Source organism: Oryx dammah, unplaced genomic scaffold (assembly GCF_014754425.2).
Source record: "Oryx dammah isolate SB20612 unplaced genomic scaffold, SCBI_Odam_1.1 HiC_scaffold_27, whole genome shotgun sequence".
Classification (NCBI taxonomy): domain Eukaryota; kingdom Metazoa; phylum Chordata; class Mammalia; order Artiodactyla; family Bovidae; genus Oryx; species Oryx dammah.
The window spans coordinates 36,102,362-36,127,589 of record NW_024070211.1 but is presented as its reverse complement, the minus strand read 5'-3'; the positions used below and the strand labels follow the sequence as shown (position 1 = coordinate 36,127,589).

General features: G+C 36.5%; 1 protein-coding gene across 1 annotated transcript in view; it reads right to left on the bottom strand.

The window, feature by feature from the left end:
- LOC120854102 (receptor tyrosine-protein kinase erbB-4) overlaps positions 1 to 25,228 on the bottom strand; it is a 1,232,614-nt gene that overhangs the window by 353,236 nt on the left and 854,150 nt on the right. The window contains exon 4 of the mRNA XM_040227918.1: positions 15,687 to 15,821. Within this exon, the coding sequence (XP_040083852.1) occupies positions 15,687 to 15,821 (135 nt within the window). The remainder of the gene's footprint in view (positions 1 to 15,686; positions 15,822 to 25,228) is intronic.

Sequence of the window (25,228 nt, the reverse complement as noted above, 5' to 3'; positions counted from 1 at the left end):
TAGTCCTGGTGGCTCAGATGGTAAAGCGTCTGCCTACAATGCAGGAGACCTGGGTTCGATCCCTGGGTTGGGAAGATCCTCTGGAGAAGGAAATGGCAACCCACTCCAGTACTCTTGCCTGGAAAATCCCATGGACGGAGGAGCATGGTAGCTTACAGTCCATGGGGTTGTAAAGAGTCGGACACGACTGAGCAACTTCGCTTACACGTTCTCCAGGGGAATCTTCCTGCCCCAGGGATTGAACCGAGGTCTCCCACATTGCAGGCGGATTCTTTACTAGTTGAGCCACAAGGGAAGCCCATAGAGAAAAATAGTAGAGAGTAATACTGAATGGATTCAGTACAATTTTTATTCAGTTCTACCTAGTTGTTTCAAACACCAGTATCTAAACAGGGTTTATTTATTTATGTTTTTAACTCAGCTATGGAATGCTCTGTAATCTTTTTCACACTAACCAAGTACTTGAGTCCACACAGTATCTTATGTGATCCAGATAAGTTTCTTAAAATTTGTAAAAATTTAAGTCAATTTTTATCCAACTGGCATTTCAATCCCTATACCTAATTCTTCCAGACTTAGAATTATTTGCAAATCCTCAAAAAGCAGGATGAATCAAAGCTTTACATAGGGGGACATTTTTTGAAATTATGGAAAAAATGGAATAAAAAATGTGGAAGATCACCAGAGTTCTCTTACTGATAGTCACTTTACATGAATGTTTCCAAATTTATATTTTAAACACTTTTACTGGGGAAAAATATGCATAACATAAAATTTACCATCTTAACTCCTTTTAAGTGTACAGGTTGGGGGAATTAAATACATTCATATTGTTGTACAACAATCATCACAATCTATCCCTTATGTATAAATCATCTTATAACTCTGAAATAAGAAAATCATTCTTATCCTCTTGCACTCCTAGCTCCTGCAACGACCACTATATTTTCTGTCTTTATGATTTTTAACTACCCTAAGTATTGCATATAGTAAGATCTTATGGTACGTTTTCTTATGACTGGCATGTTTCACTTAGCATAAATCCCTCAAAGTTCATCCAGCTTGTAGTGTATGTCAGAATTTCCTGCCTATCTATATGTATGTATATACCTCTTTTTGCTTATCCACTTATCCATCTATAAGACAATTAGCAAAAATTTATTTTTTATTATATCACTTTGATTGGAGTTTTGTGATTCTTACCCAGTCAAACAAAGCCTGTAGCTCTTATTACTTTTTTTTTCCCCCAATAAAAAAGATATCATTCATCGCTAAGGATCTCTGATTCCAAAAGTTCTCCATTTCAAAAAATGCTAGGAGATACTACTTCAAAGAAAAGCTGATTTGTCTGATTGCATGGCCTCGCTCCATTCTGTCTGAACAGTGTGAAAACCTTTTTCATAGTATCTTTTAGTTAAGTAATGATTTTTTCAATAAAAATTTCCATAGTGAAAAATTTTCTTAAAATTTAAAATAATTTCAAACAGTAAAATCTTGATAGCTGCCCTCAACTGGACAATTTGAACCCCAGAGACCTGCCATTATATAAAATTTTGATCTCTTCAACCATTCACTGGAAGACAGCGAGCACTCACTGCTAAAATCACTCTCAGTAACCCCAAATGGAGCTCTTAATATCTACCTTACAAGCTTTCTATAAGAATTAGAAATACAGTTCTTTAATTGTATGTGATATACCAGGCCCAAAATGTCACAGGCCCTTAAAGCATTGCTATAGTTATTAATTAAATTAGTGATAGAAGTTTCACATGACGACACTTACATATTTGCTACGAGGAGGCTCATGAAATATTTGGTAGCCACTCACTTGCAGAAAGTCTATGCATTGAATGTCAATTTTGAATCAGCATACAGTATGAAACAAGATCTTTATAATAAGCTTTACTAATCATTTTACTAGCATCGAAATCCTACGGTAGATCAGTGTTACTTACCCCTAACCTTGTTATCAATTAGAGTACTTTGAGAACAGGTAGCTTCTCATCCTTAAACCAAACTTACTCAGTAAGAATCCCTGGGTGCAGATTCTGACAAATGTCCAAGTTTGGAAACCATTAATCTACTTATCAATGGGCATAAGAAAACTTTGCCTTTTGCAATGGTAGACCATGATACACAACATCTCTGCTATTTCCTTCTGACAACCTATGGTCATGAAGATCTATTTGAGGGTAGAAAATCAAACATTTTAACAGCTAGAGCAATATGTTTGTGGGGTGCAGAGGAGTTAATCTTTAAGGCAGAAACTCAGTTTACTCTGAAAGGGTAAACAAGGCTCACTCTGTAAGCAAGCCTTTTAGCAAAACAGAGGTAACTTCTATCTGTTATTCTTGAGAAAATCTTGGGTGTAAGAAGCTAACATGAATGCAGAAGCTAAGTATACTGTTTAATAATTTAAATGAAAAAATGTTAGCAGAATATGACCCTGAAGATATTTTCCTCCATAAGTTTTGAGTTAAAATGCTCTGTCTCTGAAGAGGTTATTCTTTCTTGAGGTGTATGTGTGTGTTTATTCACCATTTGTCCCAGAGGAGGCTAAGGGCCATGATTAGCTCATACCATGTATGATGTGTGGGCTTAATTTTCTCTTTGCATCCTTACAGAGAGAAATGATAAGCACTGTACTGGGTTTAGCCTCACATTACCTCCACAGCTACTGATGTTCACACGTGGTAGTAGTGTACTTGGCTTACAATCAAATTTTCTAGAATTGTGAGAGTTGGTTGTTAAGCACAGCCATTACTAAACATAAAATGAAATAAATGTACAATTAAATTTTATTAAAACAAAGGCAATATATACTTAAAATTTATTATTTCCTGATTAGTTCATGTCTATTGAATCTGTATGCTGGAAATACTCCCTAAATGCATGCTAAGTGGGCATCTTTTGCAAAATCTACATTCATTGCCAAAAAGGGGTAACATTAGGAATATTTACACCATGAAAATCACAAACTCTACAAATCAGTGGCATGTTTTCCTCCTTATTTTGTGAAGAGAGGTTGTTAAACATTTACTAGAACATTTCTGACATGGTGTAATTTTAGACTGAACAAATGATGCTTTGGGAAATGTATTATTTAAAATTTTCTAAGGATATTACAATATATTATTTTCTAAGGAAGCCAGTTATATACATTAAATGCATAGAGTGGGGATTTTCTTATGCAATGAATTAATATTTCTACAAATATAGAAACAAAATGAAATATCCATTTTCCTGGAGAGAAGGGGCAACAAATCTAGGAGACAATAAAGGTATCCACCCTAAAGGTCTGGAAATGGTTAGAGGGTCCCAGAAAATCAGGGGCATCCTTACCTATAACTCAAGAGCGGGAACACAAAAGCCAAATGTGGGTCTTTCTGCCCCTCAATAAGCACTATTATTATTAGAACAATCATGTTCATCACTAATCTCATTTATTCTTTGAGGAAATTTGGAGTGCAGTGGGTACCCCCACTTAAGAGCAGTTGAGGGAGTGCTCAAGCACAGCCATGAGGTTTACTGGAGTCATCTGTAGCAGAGGGTGGGGTTGGCAGTAAGAGAATATGGCCAGAATGGAAAGACTATGGAATTTATTCCAGGTTTTAGGTGATTTACATGTAAAAGGAAAGTGAAAACTAATATATAATCATAAAATATTGTGACCAAATGTGTGTATATGTTTGTGTAAGTGTATGTGTTTATACACACATTTCTTTCCTTTATACATATATTTTTGTCATTCTTTAATCTCTGTCATGACCCTTTTGAGACCCATGGACTATAGCCCACCAGGCTCCTCTCTCCATGGGATTTCCCAGGCAAGAATACTGGAGTGGGTTGCCCTTTCCTTCTCCAAGTGATCTTCCCGACCCAGAGATTGAATCTGGGTCTCCTGCACTGCAGGCAGATTCTTTAGCACTGAGCCACTTGGGAAGCCTCATATATCTTATATATAAATGTGCATATATATACATACATATATATATATATGTTTCACAATAAAATAAAATATCATATGGAAATGCATGATAAATATGAGAACTGAACTGAGCTAAGAAATTTCTATTGTGGGAGAAATTTTTCTGTTCTGCCACCTGGGGTATAGTACCCCTGAGGAATATTCTATTATTTTCTAGAAAGCAAAGATCATATTTCATTAGTTTTATATATATATATTATTTGATAAAAACTTAATTGAAAGAAAAGTGTTGCACATGATGAAAATAAAAATCTGTCACAAAAATTTTACTCAAAAAGTGAAGCAATGTCCTCTTATCCCAGAAAACTGAGCTAGCGAGGCTGCTATGCTGTACCTTGTAATGTTCTTACATAAGGGTTTATGCTAGAGCGAATTTCAATCAACCTGGAAAACCTCTTCTTATAAAGACCTTCTCAGATAAGGGTCAGGTTCAAGTCCTTATTCTCTCAATAACAGCATTAAAGAATGGCATAACTTCCACTTGATCTTATTTTTTTAAAAATACATTCCAAGATTATGTTGTTTGCTAAAATTTTGTTTAGAAAAATTGCATCTGAATTTAATGTGACCTTTAGTTCTTTTGTTTCGTCAGATGAGATTCATGAAAAAATTATTTTATACGCCTTTTCAGAGAACTGTCTTTTCAGTTCATGCAGGTTAATTTATGCTTTCTAATGTTTTTTTTTTCATATTTTTCTAATTAAAACTTTTATCTTAAAACTTAGAAAAGCTTACATAAGTTGATTCTATATATGTATTTATGTAAAAGTGGTTATATGTGTATATAATACATAAAATGTTAAGCTGCACTGAAATTTATCCTGGATAAATTTTGTCTTTTCCTTCACTATGAAATTCTAAACTTTGAAAAGTTCATGTATTTTATGTAACTATTTTAATACTGAAGGAGTAACAAAAGTTGATATACTAAGAAAATAAGGTTTGACTATATTTTGATATTGGATTATTTTCTAGTTCATCAAAGTTATCTGTGTAGGACACTATGCAATAGTTAGGAGCAGGCAATTATTAGGATATGCAATAGTCATTAAAAGATAAATATAGTTTTAAGTTTTACTAATGATTTTAATGTAGGCAGAACATCTGGTTTAAACAAATGATTCATTCTTAGATTATGTTTGTGAATTTAATGTCTTTTATGAAGTTGCCAATTCCCTCACACTCCCACTCCTGTCATTAGCTAGTACTTGGTTTTAGAAGGCAATTGAGAATGAGAGGTGCATCTGGTGTAAGCTAAAAAGAAAAAAAGACTAAGATCTGCAGCATGTGAGCACTGTTCCTTTCAGCATCTCTGTGAGATAAAGCTATGAAATATTATCTTGTTTGCTAAAACATATGAAACAAATATAATAAAATGCCAAGTAATTAATATATAATGAAAATATCACTGTTCCATATTATATAATTCTGTCCAATGGCCAAGTCATATGAAAAAAAACAAATCAAAATCAGAAGATGCTTTACCTCCCTGTTGGCTCAGACAATAAAGAATCTGCTTGCAATGTGGGAGACCTGGGTTCGATCTCTGGGTCAGGAAGATCCCTTCTAGAAGGGGATCGCTACCCACTCCAGCATTCCTGGCTGGAGAATTCCATGAGCAGAGGACCCTGGCAGGCTAGAATAGCAAAGTAGAGTACCTGGCAGGGTAGCAAAGAGTCAGACATGATCGAGCAACTAACACTTTCTCTTTTTTCTTTCTTTCTTTTTTTAAAGTTTTAATTCTTATATTGCCTATATAATTTATTTTTTAGCCATTTATAATTTATTTATTATTATTATTTTTTACTTTACAATACTGTATTGGTTTTGCCATACATCAACATGAATCCACTGCAGGTGTACCCGTGTGCCCCATCCTGAACCCCCCTCCCACTCCCTCTGGGTCATCCCAGTGCACTAGTCCCAAGCATCCTGTATTTAAAATAAGAAATCACTCAAATTTTGACACATATTAATTCATTTCTTCCTCATAAGAAACCCTTCCTCACAATAACCCATAATAACCCTAAGAAGTTGATAATATAAGCTCCTAGCCAAGACCATATGTGTGATATTTCAAGCATGGCCACAAATAGCTACAAAATCTTTACCTGGCTAAGCTCACAGAGAGCAGCCCTCCTCACAGCAAAGATGGTGCACATCAAAGCGTTGAAGTCTCTACAGGGAGAGCAGTCAAGGGGAACCCACAGCTCCCTGACCAGCCATTGGCATAGTGACAGTGCCTCTGGAGGCCTCTATACCAAATACCTTCCTTGGATGCCGTTGATGAAATGTCTTTAGAGGGGTGGGGACACTTTAAGACACTTTTTCTCCATTCTGTTTTCTGGTGAAAAATGACACCACGGACTTCACGCTTCCTCCAGTGTAGCTTCTTGCTTATACTATTGCCATAAGTGATTAAAAGCGTGAGTATTATCTTCTTATTGGTTCTGTATTTTAACTGACCACCATGAAGTCTTGCAGCTCAGCTCAGTTCTTCACACTCTCCTTTTCTAGTTGTGGAAATTGAGATGTTAAAAGCATAAGTAACTTGCCCAAGGTCACATAACTATTAATATTAAGAGGCAAGTTAGATTTCAAACTAACTACTTAGATTTCAAACAAACCTGTTTGGCTAATAAATCCATTCTCTTAACTATACATCTTAGAACATACTGTCATCTATTTTTTCATATTTAGGTCCTGATTTGCTGGCATTTGCTTAATTTTTAGTGAGTGACTAATTTCCAGCATTTTGACATTATTGAGTGTCATTACAGAGTTCCAAATAAGTGAAACATCATTCACTATATGGTTTTTTCACTGAAAAGGGTAGTTTATTTAATATGCCCTATTGATATAGCTCTTCAATAATGTTAGAATATTATCAGTCTTGCTAGGGATCTGTATGAGAAAGAAGACTCATTTCTTCTTTATTCTGCTAAAGTTTAGATTGAGATTTCTCAAGTATTTTGAAAAATACAATTTGGTTATAATTATTCTGAAATAACATATTTTTAAATAAGTAATATTAAACTTCAGGCCCTTCAAACCTTTTCCTCAATGTTTTGGTTATAGACAAAACATTATGTCAATAAATGGCCCGGTTGCTCTTGAAAACATTGTACTTTTCTACTTTAAGAATTAGTATTGTACTCATACCCAAAAGCATAATTAGAAATATCTTGCAAAATATAATTTAGTAATCAAATATTATTAAATTCTTTGTCAAAAATATGTGATTTGTACATATTTATAATTATTACACAAATCAGTGTCTCTAAACACTAAAGGAAACATACACAGATATTTTATCTTACAACTGTTATAAATATAATAACACATAGAAATAGATAGAACATAAATATAATTAATAGAAATAGTGTAACATAATTATATAAATATAAATTAAATTAAGCATATAGATGCATATTGGCATACTTACCTGAAAAATACCTGAAATGTATAAGCTACCTGTCTGTTGACTATGATTTATTTTTCAGATCTATTCTCTTTAATATAAATGATGGATATTCTCTTTAAAATATAATTTGAATCCATCTGATTTTCCTGTTTATGACCTGATCTATTTCACTTATTTATTTATTCAATACATATCTGTTATCCATCTATCATATGCTAGAACAGAGGAAAAATGATAAAAGTGGGCATTCTACACAAGGACTTTTTATTTTAGAGTGAGGCAGCATGCCAGCATTCAGCACTGGTCGTTATAGGGTTACACAGAAAACATTACCTAATCTAGACAGTAGAAGAGAATACTTCTTAGAAGAGAGAACAACTGACAAGTGTCTGAATGTATGAACAAAGTTTTGTCTGGCAAACAGAAATGGAAGAGCAATACAGACAAAAGAATTGAAAGAACTCATTCCATAAAGGGGGAAAATAAGTAGGAATCTGCTGAAAAGTCCAAACCTTTGAATTTGTTCCGATTTAACCCTAACTAACACTTGCAGTGATGGTTTTTAGACAAGGTCATGATTAGATTCGGAGAAGGCAATGGCACCCCACTCCAGTACTCTTGCCTGGAAAATCCCATGGGCAGAAGAGCCTGGTGGGCTGCAGTCCACGGGGTCGTGAAGAGTCTGACACGACTGAGCGACTTCACTTTCATGCACTGGAGAAGGAAATGGCAACCCACTCCAGTGTTCTTGCCTGCAGAATCCCAGGGACAGGGCAGCCTGGTAGGCTGCCATCTATGGGGTCACACAGAGTCGGACACAACTGAAGTGACTTAGCAGCAGCAGCAGTAGCAGCATGATTAGATTTCCATTAAACTGAGCCCTTGCGAGCATTTTGTCCAGTGGAGTTGTCAGGACTAAAGGCAAGCAGAGTACCTAAATACGGCGGCACTTAACCAAGGATCCTTGGACCCCCCTAAAAGGTCTGTGGATAGAATTTAGGAGGTTTTCAAACTTGATGGGGGAAGTGTTACATTAGTTTGAGGTCTTACATTTAGATCTTTATTTCATGTTGATATATAGTGTAAGATAAAAATTTAACTTCAATTTTGTGCTTGTGGCTATCAGGTTTTGTCAACACATTTGCTAAAGAGACTTTCCTTTTTAAAATAATATTTATGCCAATCACCACTTCAAACCACACTGAATATTAATTCCACTGTTTGAATACTTTATGTAATATAATTAAAAAGCATATTACTATATCATAGATTTAAGTATGCTGACTGGTGTGTTTCAACATAATTTTTTTCATTGTAATCCTTTATAAATTTATTAATATGCATACTGATGTATATTATAAAATATTTATTTTATGCCTATTCATTTAAGTATTATCAGAAAGTGACTATAGATTTCATCAGACTGCTACAAGGTCATGGACTCAAAAAAATATTAAGAATTTGGAGAGTGTTCCAATAACTCAGGCAATAGATGAAATCCTGAACTAGAGCAATGGTAACTTAAAAGTATGTATAATAAAGAAACAGGCAAATTCAGTATCATTTAGTGATTAAATAAATGCCAAGAAACAAAGATAAGGTGAAATCAACTAAATTCTTAACTTGGGTGATTTGATTGGTTGGTGGTGTGTAGTTCTGGGACTCAATGTGGAAGTTAAATTTAACACCACAAGAACCGCCAATAATCAACCATGGCAAGAAGATAAATGAAGCGACTGACTCAGGATAAAGCCATTAGGAAGTTCAGTTCAGTTCAGTCTCTCAGCGTGTCCGACTCTTTGCGACCCCATTTACTGCAGCATGCCAGGCCTCCCTGCCCATCACCAACTCCAGGAGTTCACTCAAACTCATGTCCATCACGTCGGTGATGCCTTCCAAATATCTCATCCCATTTGCCCCCTTCTCCTCCCACCTTGACTCTTTTGCAGCATCAGGGTCTTTTCCAATGAGTCAGTTCTTCACATCAGGTGGCCAAAGTATTGGGGCTTCGGCTTCAGCATCAGTCCTTCCAATGAATACTCAGGATTGATTTTCTCCAGGATTGACTGGTTGTATTTCCTTGCAGTCCAAGGGACTCTCAAGAGTCTTCTCCAACACCATAGTTCAAAAGCATCAGTTCTTTGGTGCTCAACTTTCTTTATAGTCCAACTCTTACATCTATATATGACTACTGGAAAAACCATAGCTTTGACTAGACAGACCTTTTTTGGTTAGGTAATGTCTCTGCTTTTTAATATGTTGTCTAGGTTGCTGCTGCTGCTGCTGAGTCGCTTCAGTCGTGTCTGACTCTGTGCGACCCCATAGACGGCAGCCCACCAGGCTCCCCATCCCTGGGATTCTCCAGGCAAGAACACTGGAGTGAGTTGCCATTTCCTTCTCCAATGCATGAAAGTGAAAAGTGAAAGTGAAGTCGCTCAGTCGTGTCCGACTCTTCATGACCCCATGGACTGCAGCCTACTGGGCTCCTCCGCCCATTGGATTTTCAAGGCAAGAGTATTGGAGTGGGGTGCCATCATCTTCTCCAGTTGTCTAGGTTAGTCATAGCTTTTCTTCCAAGGCAAAAGTGTCTTTTAATTCCATGGCTGCAGTCACCATCTGCAGTGATTTTGGAGCCTAAAAAAATAAGGTCTCTCATGGCTTCCATTGTTTCCCCATCTATTTGCCATTAAGTGATGGGACCAGATGCCATAATCGTAGTTTTGTGAATGTTGAGTTTTAAGCCAAAATTTTCACTCTCCTCTTTCACTTTCATCAAGAGGCTCTTTAGTTCTTAACTTTAAGGCTCTTTAGTTCTTCTTCACTTTCGGTCATAAAAGTGGTGTCATCTGCTTATTTGAGGTTTTTGATATTTCCCCCAGCAGGCTTGATTCCTGCTTGTGCTTCTTCCAGCCCAGCATTTTTCATGATATACTCTGCATATAAGTTAAATAAGCAGGGTGACAACATACAGCCTTGATATACTCCTTTCCCCATTTGGAACCAGTCTGTTGTTCCATGTCCAGTTCTAACTGTTGCTTCTTTACCTGCATATAAATTTCTCAGAAGGCAGGTCAGGTGGTCTAGTATTCCAATCTCTTAAACAATTTTCAACAGTTTGTTGTGATACACAGCGTCAAAGGCTTTGGTATAGTCAATAAAGCAGAAATAGATGTTTTTCTGGAATTCTCTTCCTTTTTGATAATCCAACGGATGTTGGTAATTTGATCTCTGGTTCCTCTGCCTTTTCTATAAACAGCTTGAACATCTGGAAGTTCACGGTTCACGTATAGTTGAAGTCTGGCTTGGAGAATTTTGAGCACTACTTTGCTAGCATGTGAGATGTGCACAATTGTGTGGTAGTTTGAACATTCTTTGGCATTGCTTTTCTTTGGGATTGGAATGAAAACTGACCTTTTCCAGTCCTGTGGCCACTGCTGAGTTTTCCAAATTTGCTGGCATACTGAGTGCAGCATTTTCACAGCATCATCTTTTAGGATTTGAAATAGCTCAACTAGAAATCTATCACCTCCACTAGCTTTGTTCGTAGTGATCCTTCCATAAGCCCACTTGACTTAGACCAGCTATTGATTACTATCAGCTATGGTGTCATGCACTCTGTATACTGTGTTAGAAAATAGAACATTATGTAAAAAATAATGTCATAAAGCTGCTGCTGCTGCTGCTACTAAGTCACTCCAGTCATGTCTGACTCTGTGTGACTGCACAGATGGCAGCCCACTAGGCTCCCCAATCCCTGGGATTCTCAATGCATGAAAGTGAAAAGTGAAAGTGAAGTTGCTTAGTCATGTCCAACTCTTAGGGACCCCACGGACTGCAGCCCACCTGGCTCCTCCATCCATGGGATTTTCCAGGCAAGATTACTGGAGTGGGGTGCCATTTCCTTCTCCGATGTCATTAAGCAATTTGTGGTTAATCTGTAAAGAATCATTGTTGTGAATCTACTGTTTTGTACCAGCAATTATTTGGAGAAGGAAATGGCAACCCACTCCAGTGTTCTTGCCTGGAGAATCCCAGGGATGGGGGAGCCTGGTGGGCTGCCGTCTATGGGGTCGCACAGAGTGACCAGCAATTATTTGCACTCAAAAGCAAATACAAAAAAAAAAAAAAGGCAAATGCAGCTAATGTTGCTTGGTTATAGGCACCAATATTCAAAATTTCCCTCAAAAGAATAACAAAAAGAGATGCTGTCTATGAAAGTGCTGAAAACCCCTCAGGCCTCACTGCTCTACATCCTGTAAGGCTGGTGATGACAATACCTTTTCCTTCTGTCTTGGGCTTCATCCTTGTTTGATCTTACTCATGCATTAGAGGCCAGTACCTAATCAGCTGAAATTCAGTAGGCCTTTCCTCTTATCCAAACAATATGATTTTTCCCTTTCATATAAATCATACTATAATATGGGCAGACTGAAAACTGAAGCCATTTCTGAAGCACATCACTTGCTTTGTTAGTATAAACAGATTTAATTTTTCATTCATTTGTAATTTTACAAGGTATGCAAGCTGAACACTGTTGAACAAAGATAATATACAAATTTCTGCTCAAAGGTGACAAGCAAATTACGTTACTTTAGTTTTTTTCTAAAAATTTTAGCCATTTATTAGAAACACAGCTGTCAGTTTAGATCAAATATACTCATATTTCCCTGTTATATTATTAGGACCATCAAGAAATTTAATTGTCCTTTACAGTTTGATTTCCTACAAAGTGTTATAACACAATTAGTACTATTGCAAATAATTATTGAACTGTGTGAAAATACTTATGATTTCATATGAGATACATATAATACTAGATGAGAAATACAAAATTCAAGTTAACACTTGATAAAGATTCTGCTCTCATACAACTGTCAGTAATAATAAATGTGGGGACAATATAGTCTGCTTTATGAAAGTGAAACAGAATCCAGGCAGAATAATTTCCAAAGGTTTTAATGATAGCTCAAATATTACTTGCTTGTCATTTAATCATATTAAATGCTCTGAATCTAATAAATTATCTGTGATAGACACACTGAACACTTTAAGAATGGGAAATCGTTTGGTTTATTAGGCTAATGACTAAAATCAGAATGTAATGAAATTCTTCTGCATGAAATCTATATTTCTCCACTCTTTTTATAGTGTTTAGAATTGTCATAAGGTATTACCATGCAGGTTTTTTGGGTAAATGAAGGCTTAGAGATTCTAAAATGTTCACGGGTTTCTATTTTTTAACTAAAAATTACACTAAATAGGAAAGTACATTTTTGTCCTATTACCATTTTCTCAGTGATATAACAGGAACAAAAGGTTGAAGCAGCAGTTCTACACCAGCCGTAAGTATACAGACAACAGGCTACAGGCTTAGATCTTAGAAATATGGTAACACGACTGAGATTGAGCAAAAGGGATTCAGTGAAGAAAATGAGAGTTTGTAAAGGAGTATGAGTCTAAAAAGAGCTTCAGTTCAGTTCAGTTCAATCATTCAGTCATGTCCAACTCTTTGCGACACCAGGAACTGCAGCACGCCAGGCCTCTCTGTCCATCACCATCTCCCGGAGTTTCCCATAGCTGATCTTCAGAATGGACTGGCTGGATTTCCTTGCAGTCCAAGGGACTCTCAAGAGTCTTCTCCAACATCTTAGTTCAAAAGCACCAATTCTTCGGCTCTCAGCTTTCTTCACAGTCCAACTCTCACATCCATACATGACCACTGGAAAAACCATAGCTTTGACTAGACGGACTTTTGTTGGCAAAGTAATGTCTCTGCTTTTGAATATGCTATCTAGGTTGATCATAACTTTTCTTCCAAGGAGTAAGTGTCTTTTAATTTCATGGCTGCAGTCACCATCTGCAGTGATTTTGGAGCCTCCCAAAATAAAGTCTGACACTGTTTCCACTGTTTGCCCATCTATTTCCCATGAAGTGATGGGACCAGATGCCATGATCTTCATTTTCTGAATGGTGAGCTTTAAACCAACTTTTTCGCTCTCCTCTTTCACTTTCATCAAGAGGCTTTTCAGCTCCTCTTCAATTTCTGCCATAAGGGTGGTGTCATCTGCATATCTGAGATTATTGATATTTCACCCGGCAATCTTGATTCCAGCTTGTGTTTCTTCCAGCCCAGCATTTCTCATGATGTACTCTGCATATAAGTTAAATAAGCAGGATGACAATATATAGCCTTGATGTACTCCTTTTCCTATTTGGAACCAGTCTGTTGTTCCATGTCCAGTTCTAACTGTTGTTTCCTGACCTGCATACAGATTTATCAAGAGGCAGGTCAGGTGGTTTGGTATTCCCATCTCTTTCAGCATTTTCCACAGTTTATTGTGATCCACACAGTCAAAGGCTTTGGCATAGTCAATAAAGCAGAAATAGATGTTTTTCTGGAACTCTCTTGTTTTTTCGATGATTCAGTGGATGTTGGCCATTTGATCTCTGGTTCCTCTGCCTTTTCTATAACCAGCTTGAACATCTGGAATTTCTCGGTTTACGTATTGCTAAAGCCTGGCTTGGAGAATTTTGAGCATTACTTTACTAGCATGTGAGATGAGTGTAATTGTGCGGTAGTTTGAGCATTCTTTGGCATTGCCTTTCTTTGGGACTGGAATGAAAACTGACGTTTTCCAGTCCTGTGGCCACTGCTGAGTTTTCCAAATGTGCTGGCATATTGAGTGCAGCACTTTCACAGCATCATCTTTCAGGATTTGAAGTAGCTCAACTGGTATTCCATCATCTCTACTAGCTTTGTTCGTAGTGATGCTTTCTAAGGCCCATTTGACTTCACATTCCAGGATGTCTGGCTCTAGATGAGTGATCACACCATCGTGATTATCTTGGTCTTCAACATCTTTTTTTGTACAGTTCTTCTATACAGTTCTTCTGTATTCTTGCCACCTCTTCTTAATATCTTCTGCTTCTGTTAGGTCCATACCATTTCTGTCCTTTATTGAGCCCATCTTTGCATGAAATGTTCCCTTGGTATCTCTAATTTTCTTGAAGAGATCTCTAGTCTTTCCCATTTTGTTCTTTTCCTCTATTTCTTTGCATTGATCACTAAGGAAGGCTTTCTTATCTCTTCTTGCTATTCTTTGGAACTCTGCATTCAGATGCTTATATCTTTCCTTTTCTCCTTTGTTTTTTGCTCCTCTTCTTTTCTCAGCAATTTGTAAGGTCTCCCCAGACACCCATTTTGCTTTTTTGCACTTCTTTTCCATGGGCATGGTCTTGATTCCTGTCTCCTATACAATGTCACGAACCTTCGTCCATAGTTCATCAGGCACTCTATCTATCAGATCTAGGTCCTTAAGTCTATTTCTCACTTCCACTGTATAATCATAAGGGATTTGATTTAGGTCATACATGAATGGTCTAGGGGTTTTCCCTACTTTCTTCAATTTCAGTCTGAATTTGGCAATAAGGAATTCATGATCTGAGCCCAGTCAGCTTCTGGTCTTGTTTTTGTTGACTGTATAGAGCTTCTCCATCTTTGGTGGTAAAAAATATAATCAATCTGATTTTGGTGTTGACGATCTGGTGATGTCCATGTGTAGAGTCCTCTTGTATTGTTGGAAGAGGGTATTTGCTATGACCAGTACATTTTCTTGGCAAGCTCTATTAGTCTTTTCCCTGCTTCATTCCGTATTCCCAGGCCAAATTTGCCTGTTACTCCAGGTGTTTCTTGACTTCCTACTTTTGCATTCCCGTCCCCTGTAAAGAAAAGGACATCTTTTTTGGGTGTTAGTTCTAAAAGATCTTGTAGATCTTCATAGAACCATTCAACTTCAGCTTCTTCAGCGCTGGGCCATAGACTTGGATTACTGTGATATTGAATGGTTTGCCTTGGAAACGAACAGAGATCATTCTGTCATTTTTGAGACTGCATCCAAGTACTGCAATTCGGACTCTTTTGTTGACTGTGATGGCTACTCCATTTCTTCTAAGGGATTCCTCTCCGCAGTAGTAGATATAATGGTCATCTGAGTTAAATTCACCCATTCCAGTCCATGTTAGTTCGCTGATTCCTACCTAGAATGTCTACATTCACTCTTGCCATCTCCTGTTTGACCACTTTCAATTCGCCTTGATTCATGGACCTGGCATTTTAGGTTCCCATGCAATATTGCTCTTAAGCTTATTCTGATATATAGAATGGGATGCAGTCAAAATTCAAATATTAGTTATGACATGATACACATAAGCCATTTTTGTGAAAACAATAGGTAGAAGAATCTTTTGAGACGTTAAAAAGATAATGCTACTCACATCCTGAGCTACCATTTGTTGACACCAGGGTCAGGTTGGAAGGCCATGGATTCCGAACAATATCTTGCCAATGAATAGTGTCTGTATAACAGAGAAATTTGTTCTGGTCTACATAGACGCCGCCATTTAGGATTTCTGTATTAAAACAAACAAACATAGATTTGTTGTCAACTTTTTTGATGATGAAATAAAAATAATTTCAAATAATTTTCAAAGTCAATCAAAATAATTTACTCTTAAGCTACCTTCAGGGTTAAATTACAGTTACTTTGTTAATAGTCAAGATTTCTTATAAAATACCTTTTTCCTGAGTCATACAGATTGCAGAAATTTGAAAACATTGAACAATACGAAGAAAAATAAAAACTAATAATTCAAACACTCAAAGAGAAACACTCTTCACTGTTTGCAACAGATTCTATCAGTCTCTTTTCTGTTTTATTTCCTCTGAAATTGGAATAATATTGCATACATATTTCATAACCTGATAATTTTGTTAATACTAAATGGTTAATAGTCAAAGGCAATTAAATATTATTCTGTGTTATTTATAAGGAGAATATGATACTCCAGGGTGTAACTTAAACAATATTTATTTAACCAATCACCCCTTGTTGGTAATTTAACTTGTTATCTCTGATTAGCTCTTTAAATTATTTTTCCCTATAAATAAGATTCACAGATTGTGAATATTTTTAAGGCTTTCTGCAAATTGCCAAATTTGCCTTAAAAATATCGTTTCAGTCAATGTGACATTGACTGGAGTTAGTTAGATAAGTAATTAGCACAAAATGGAAGGTAAATTTAATGCTTCAATCACAAAAGTATTCTTTATTCATCTCAAATTCAGTCAATAGAACTGCCAATTATTCTTTAAGAACAACACAAAGCAAAATATCATAGATATTCTCTGGTTCATTGCAACAGGGCATGACTGTGATACAATGCACCAAAACCAATTTTTACTTGATTCTTATTTTATGACACTGGCCTTAATCAGCTAACTTGTTCCCTCTGAACAGTGGCTGATTATATACATAGATTCTTGTACAGATAGCTTTACATTATCCAGACAAAAAGGTAGAAAATACTATTTTCCTCTGAAAATACTATTCTTATCATTTTGAGAAACTGATTAGAAATACATATAGCATCTTCCTACTCAATATATACTACATTTTTTCTTCCTGTCTAATACAAAAACAAGAGAAATCATATAACAGTCCATAAAGCAGTCAGATACAAAAAACAAAATTCAATTAACAGTGATTTATATAGGTAAGCAATTATTTTTTTTCACATGATAAGAAACTTAGCAGAGGCAGTTGTGGACATTAGTTTAGCTATTCTGCAGTACCCACAACCTACTATGTATGTTGGCTTTGTTCATTCCAGGCATAAGATGACTGCTGCATCTAAAGACGTCTGAATTCAAGGCAAGAAGAAGACAAAAGAATGAACAAGTGGCTTTTGATTTGAAACGGGATGTTTACCCAAGGATTAATCTGCATTTTATTGGCCAGAAGAATATCCTAGGGTGAGCGAGAAATTCTTAAGGTGGACATATTGTTATGCGAACAAAACCTAAAATGTGCAGGGGTGTTAGTAAGGAAGGTGAGGGATGGGATATCAGGACATCAACCAACTCTGTCTCCTCTACTGGCCTTAAGAAAATCGTCTCTCCTGTGCAGTGAGTGCTTAGTCTCTCAATTGTGTTGGACACTTTGTGACCCAGTGACCAGGGTCCCCTGTCCATGGGATTTTTCAAGCAAGAATACTGGAGTGGGTTGCCGCTTCCTTCTCCAGGGGAGCTTCCTGACCTAGGGATTGAACCCTTGTCTCCTGTGTCTCCTGTATTGAAGGTGGATAATTTATCTCCTGAGCCATCAGGGAAGCCCGCTCCTGTGCAGTATTCCAAGCTAAACCTTTAAAGGAAGTGAAGACTGTCTGAGTGAAATGGAAGTCACTTAGTCGTGTCCGACTCTTTGAGACACCATGGACTAGACAGCCCATGGAATTCTCCGGGCAGAATACTGGAGCAGGTAGCCTTTCCCTTCTCCAGGGGATCTTCCCAACCTAGGTCTCTCACATTGCAGGTGGATTTTTTAGCAGCTGAGCCACAGGGAAGCCCAAGAATACTGAAGAGGGTAGCCTATCTTTTCTCCAGGGGATCTTCCTGACCCAGGAATTGAACCGGGGTCTCCTGCACTGCAGGTGGATTCTTTACCAATTGAGCTATGAGGGAAGCCAAGAGTCCCCTTAAACCAAAAAGGAGCATAAAAGAATGAAAGGAACATGTAACATCATAAAAAAAAGTACTTGTGGAAGTAAGATTGGAGGTCACATATAAAGTACACTACTATATAGCATGTATAGAATCCTCCAGATTTATTTTGACATTGTAGGACTTTCCACATTTAAAATCAATCCCATTTCCGTTATTAATTCTATCACTGACTATTGGATCCATTTTCTCAAATGGGAGGGAAAAAAAAAAGAAACAAAGAAATTAGATCATCTTTCTACTTCTACAACCCAGTTCATTATTTTTCATGACCCAACCATACAATCTTCATCAAAGCAAGAAGGGAGATGTAAGAGGTAAGAAAGATTGTGAAAATGGATTTTTGCATTAATGTTTGACATTAAGTTTCTATGTAAGAAATGTGAGGATTTCATACTAATAGCTTTCTCATGAGACATTAGGTGATGCTCTTCTGCACTAGGAATAATTCTTCATTAGGTGACAAAGGAGATTTTGACTGCTATCCAGGAAACAAAGGTTATTTTTCAGTCTAGATTTGGAAAAGTTCTGCTTTAAAAAATGTGAATAGAAAATGTAATAGCTCAAACATTGTAGAAAGAGTATATTTTTCAGGAGTCACATTTTAATTTAAATAGTTCATACTCAAGGAACACAGCATCCATCTACAACTTCCTATCTAAAAATATTCAAAAGAATCAGATTATATTATGCTGAATAATAATCACATCAAATCCCTTTCTTCAACAGAATTAATCTCCTACCAATGTCGACATTTATTTCTTAGAAATACTCTGTTCAAGAGCTTGACTTATACATGGAAAAGGATTTTAAAAAGAGGCAATAAAAATTCAAGTATAATCTTACATGTTCAAATTTTAAATTGAGACTATAATCATGATCAATCTGGATGATATTTTTATCATTCTGAATTAAAAACTCAGCATCTGCTAGCAATTCTGGTCAGCAGGATTTATAACATTTTAGTACTTAAATAGATAGTTTATTCATGTATGTGTATATTTTCCCTGAAAATAGTCTTTTTTTTTCCCTTTATGTTTGGCTTAGACCATAATCTGCCTTTGAATGCCATAATTTCACAATCAAAAAGTGTATATTTTATTGAAATTTATAGAAGAGTTTTTGTGTACCCTTCATCTAATATTTTCTTTTGATAAACTTGATTACCTAAATATGCATCAGGAAATAATGTCAAATTGCATTTACTCATTTATATCATTTATATTTATTTCATAACTTTATACAGTGTTAGTGTTAGAATATTAATTAATATGTTCTGTGTGGATATACTCAGTTAGATTTATTGCAGGACTAAGAAAATTCTAGGAAAGGTATTAACCTGCAAGAAAGTCACTAAAAGACACAGATTATTTACCTGAAAAAACGGATAGCTAATATTTCTACCTTCATTGACTATGAAAGAAAGTGAAAGTGAAGTTGCTCAGTCTTGTCTGACTGTTTGTGACCCCATAACTGTAACCAGGCTCCTATGTCCATGGGATTTTCCAGGCAAGAATACTGGAGTGGGTTGACATTTCCTTCTCCAGGAGATCTTCCCCACCTATGGATTGAACCTGGGTCTCCTGTGTTGTAGGCAGACACTTTACTGTCTGAGCCACTAGGAAAGGCCATAAAGTTATTGACCATAAAAGCTTTTCTAAAATTATCTGTTTAGATTAGAAAAAAGGGACAAAGATTAGAAAAAGAGAAAATCTTGTTAAGATATTTATCTAGGATGATACCAGAAAAATGTCTGGCTATACCTTCGCTAACAGCTTGTGTCAACTTTGTTATACCAAGAGTTTCTATTCCACTAGCAGCATGAAATTGTGATTAATAATTATATGTTAAAATCATGTAACAAGACAATTTCAAAGGATCTAGGCAAATGAGGCACAGATTTAGTTGAAATTCAAACAAAGATGCCTGAAAGTATAGAAGGATTCAAAAAATGTTGAATAACTAAATGAGTTCAAGGTACACTAATCTCATTCCATTTAACATCATTTTCCTTGCAGGAAATATATCAGAGTAAATAAAGACAGATACAAATAGATTCTTGGTCACTGAAACAATTGGTAGGAAAAAAATCTGCTATCTAGTCTTATGATATTATATAAAAATATTTCCAGCAAGTTCACAGAACAAAACTGTCTTGTATAAAAATGCCATTGATGCTTTTGAACTGTGGTGTTGGAGAAGACTCTTGAGAGTCCCTTGGACTGCAAGAAGATCCAAACAGTCCATCCTAAAGGAGATCAGTCCTGGGTGTTCATTGAAAAGAATGATGTTGAAGCTGAAACTCCAATACTGTAGCCACCTGATGCGAAGAGTTGACTCATTTGAAAAGACCCCGAGGCTGGGAAAGATTGAGGGCAGGAAGAGAAGGGGATGACAGAGGATTAGATGGTTGTGTGGCATCACCGACTCAATGGACACGAGTTTGGCTAGGCTCAGGGAGTTGGTGATGGACAGGGAGGCCTGGCGTGCTGTATGTAGTTCATGGGGTCATAAAGAGTCAGACACGACTGAGTGACTGAACTGAACTGAAATATAATAAGATATATTAAATACAAATGTCTATGAAAAAAGTATAGTTTCATTATTTCAATAACTCCACTAAACATTTAAATATGTTTGTGTCTCAGACACTTCCTACTAGATTAATATGTGCAAGTCAAGTAAAAAAAATAGCTTTTTTGGGTACTAAGTAAATTGTAAACTGCACTCCTCTCCAATGTGTTAAATTTAACATACATAGCACATGATTTATACCTGAAGTATTGAGACTAAACTCCATGAAGGCAGGGGATATTTTTCAGTGCTGTACCTATTACGTCAAATTTGAAACAACAGTTAATCAATGAACATTTGTTAAATTGAACTGAAAAAATTCCCCTGACATTTGTTACCGACATTGAGCAGTTTATTTCTGGTATAGTTCATAATTTTAAATTATATTCTGACCAAATCAAAGTAAGAATGGAAGTTATCTTTTTTCAATAAGCACTCTTTAGGAGAAAAGAAAAGTTATACCCATTTGAATGCAGAGTTCCAAAGAATAGCAAGGAGAGATAAGAAAGCCTTCCTCAGTGATCAGTGCAAAGAAATAGAGGAAAACAAGAATGGGAAAGACTAGAGATCTCTTCAAGAAAATTAGAGATACCAAGGGAACATTTCATGCAAAGATGGACATAATAAAAGACAGAAATGATATGGACTTAATAGAAGCAGAAGATATTAAGACGAGGTGGCAAGAACACAGAACTGTACAAAAAAAATCTTCATGACCCAGATAATCACAATGGTTTGATAACTCTCGTAGAGCCAGACAGCCTGGAATGTGAAGTTAAGTGGGCCTTAGGAAGCATCAGTATGAATAAAGCTAGTAGAGGTGATGGAATTCCAGTTGAGCTATTTCAAATACTGAAAGATGATGCTGTGACAGTGCTGCACTCAATATGCCAGCAAATTTGGAAAACTGAGAAGGAAATGGCAACCCACTCCAGTACTCTTGCCTGGAAAATCCCATGGACAGAGGAGCATGGTGGGCTACAGTCCACGTGGTCACAAAGAGTCAGACACAATGGAGTGACTTCACTTCACTTCAGCAGTGGCTACAGGACTAGAAAAGCTCAGTTTTCATTCCAATCCCAAAGAAAGGCAATGCCAAAGAATGCTCAAACTACCTCACAATTGCACTCATCTCACATGCTAGCAGTGTAATGCTCAAAACTCTCCAAGCCAGGCTTCAACAATACTGTGAACTTCCAGATGTTCAAGCTGATTTTAGGAAAGGCAGAGGAACCAGAGACCAAATTGCCAACATCTGATGGATCATCAAAAAAGCAAGAGAGTTTCAGAAAAATATCTATTTCTGCTTTATTGAATATGCCAAAGCCTTTAACTGTGTGTATCACAATAAACTGTGGAAAATTCTGATAGAGATGGGAATACTGGACCACCTGACCTGCCTCTTAAGAAATCTGTATGCAGGTCAGGAAACAACAGTTAGAACTGGACATGGAACAACAGACTGGCTCAAATAGGAAAAGGAGTACATCAGGGCTGTATATTGTCATCCTGCTTATTTAACTTATATGCAGAGTACATCATGAGAAACGCTGGACTGGAAGAAACACAGGCTGGAATCAAGATTGCCGGGAGAAATATCAATAACCTCAGATATGCAGTTAACAACACCCTTATGGCAAAAAGCGGAGAGGAACTAAAGAACCTCTTGATGGAAGTGAAAGAGGAGAGTGAAAAGTTGGCTTAAAGCTCAACATTCAGGAAACTAAGATCATGGCATCCGGTCCCATCACTTCATGGCAAATAGATGGGCAAACAGTGGAAACAGTGTCAGACTTTATTTTGGGGGGCTCTAAAATCACTGCAGATGGTGACTGCAGCCATGAAATTAAAAGGCGCTTACTCCTTGGAAGGAAAGTTATGACCAACCTAGACAGCATATTCAAAAGCAGAGACATTACTTTGCCAACAGAAGTCTGTCTAGTAAAGGCTATGGTTTTTCCAGTGGTCATGTATAGGTGTGAGAGTTGGACTATAAAGAAGGCTGAGCGCCAAAGAATTGATGCTTTTGAACTGCGGTGTTAGACTCTGACTCGTGAGAGTCCCTTGGACTGCAAGGAGAGTCAAACAGTTCATCCTAAAGGAAATGGCAACCCACTCCAATACTCTTGCCTGGAAACTTCCATAGACCGAGGAGCCTGGTGGGCTGCAGTCCATGGGGTCGCTGAGGGTCGGACACGACTGAGCGACTTCACTTTCAGTTTTCACTTTCATGTATTACAGAAGGAAATGGCAACCAGTAGAATACTACTCCAGTATTCTTGCCTGGGGAATCCCAGGGACAGAGGAGCCTGGTGGGTTGCTATCTATGGAGTCCCACAGAATAGGACATGACTGAAACGACTTAACAGCAGCAGCATAAATCTACCTCACATTGTTACATCAATCATTTTTTATAAAGTTGTAAAGTAACAATATCACATCCTAGAGAAGGCACAAAATACTTTTGTCTTAGCATTCCATTTCATAAAGATTGTACATTTGACCATTTATTTCCCTCAATTCTCATTTGCGTGAGTCTAATGAAGAAGGGAATGTTTGTGCTATTTAAATAAGTTCTTTTGTACTTTTCATTTCTTTTCAAATGCTAGTTATTATACTGAACTTGGGGGATGAGTGACCATTAGCAGAATCATTGACATTTTGCAAATATATTCTCTCAAAAGAAAATGTGATAAAATACTGAATCCTGGCATTTGTTCTCCTGCCCTGTATGAAACAGCCTAATTGTGATGTAGCATCCCTGCTGAAAATACAGATTAATATGACCTTCTTCCTCAGTTTAAGAAGCTGACAAAATTGCTTTGACCCCATTAGCCACAATTCATAAACAAGATTGAATGTCTTTCTCTTTTTAGAAAGTAAAGATTATAACTTTAAGTCCAGTTAGCCATATTCCACTTTAGTCTATATGATTGGTATCAATAGTAAACATTTCCTTTTACTCACAAAGCTATCAAACACAAGCAAGGATGAAATACTAAACCTCAATCCTTGATTGTATATCTAAATGTCTTTTTTTGCATGGGTGCGTTTACAGGTCAACCTTAGAATTAAAATGATAATAAAAATAAAGATTGCACTTGTCTAATTGAGAACCTCTGAATAATGCATATATCAGACTTTCATTGCCTATCCAAGCCAAAGGTCATAATGAAGAAGTCAAAACCCAAAGTGGCAAAAGTCCATCTTCAAGATGAAGCTACAGGAAGCAGTTACTGGATTTCCTCAGACATAAAGCAATGTATCTTTTTCACTGTCATCACCTTAAGCCATGAAAGTCTGATGGCAGATAATGATACAAAAGTAATATAGCTCACATCATCCACCTGTGATACTTAATACATCATCTCTGGAATGGACTTGGTCCAGAGATTTCTGTATCTTTCCCAAACCCAGACCTTTCAGCTAGGAGCACAATGAATTGCTGCTACCCCACTGGGTCAGCCCTCAAGGTTCATTATTAATAAGCTGAGACTCTAAAGGCTAATGAGAACCGGGTGCTTGAGGAGACAATGGCTCATTCATCATCAATCAAGCTTTGAAGTTTTTATACAGATGATTTAAGGAGAGTTGAAGTGTGCAAAATTGAAATGTCACATTTGTATTGGGAGTGGGGAGAGGGTGATAATGTAAATGAGTGATGTAACCTTCTATATTTCAGCTCGATGATCAGAGTCAAAAGCTCATGATGCAGATACCAAACGTTAGGAAGAAACAGTGGGCAGTTTTTTTGAACAGAGCAAGGCAATTTCAAGAAGAAATGATTAGAACATTCACTAAAAGTCGGCTTAAGATAGAAAATTAGAGCAAAAATAATCTTTATTTCAGTTGAACAGAGCTCAGTAATTCTCCCCATAATGTTCCAACTTATTAATACACATTTCAGGATCCAATGTTTTAGCTTAAATCCAATCAATATTTTTTAGCTTGAGTCCTAGCTCTTCTGAGAAGTATACCGTGACCATTTAGTTTTTAGAGAAGAAGTGCCTCTAACTCTTATGACACTGATTATCTGGATAACTCATCTAACAAAGCAAATGCTACTTCACCTTCTTTGTTCTTTTGTGTACTTTTCTTTAGCATAATATAGGTCTCTGTAGGATAAGAACCACAACATACATCTTTCTGTGGCCCTGGTACCAAAATGTCAAGCACATACTAGAAATTCAAATACTTTTGAAGATTATAATAATACTGGTATCCTCAGAACGTGACTAACATTTATAAGAAGTTGTTAGTTGCTTAAATAATAACACAGTAGTGATATCTTCTCCTTATGCACTAGATGATATTTTTACTATCTATATACAATATTAAATAAAATTTGTTTGATCTTAATATATCAGTTATTTCTATTCATTAAGGAGGTAGTAATCTACTTAGACATTCCTAGTCTCTGGAAAATTTTAAAATAAATTTTGTATTGTAATTGGCCTTATATTACAAACACGGAATCTCCTTCTCAAATTGTTCTCTCACTTTATTCTATAATTCTATGTATGTGTCAACATGTTTAATATTTTTTGTAATGATTTCTCCCAAACTTATACTCCCCCTGTATTTCCATATTTCCATTATAATCAAAGTAGGACATGCTGTAAAACTCAAAACTTGAGATTTATAATTAATTTTTCACCTCAATACTTAATGTCATGACATTCTA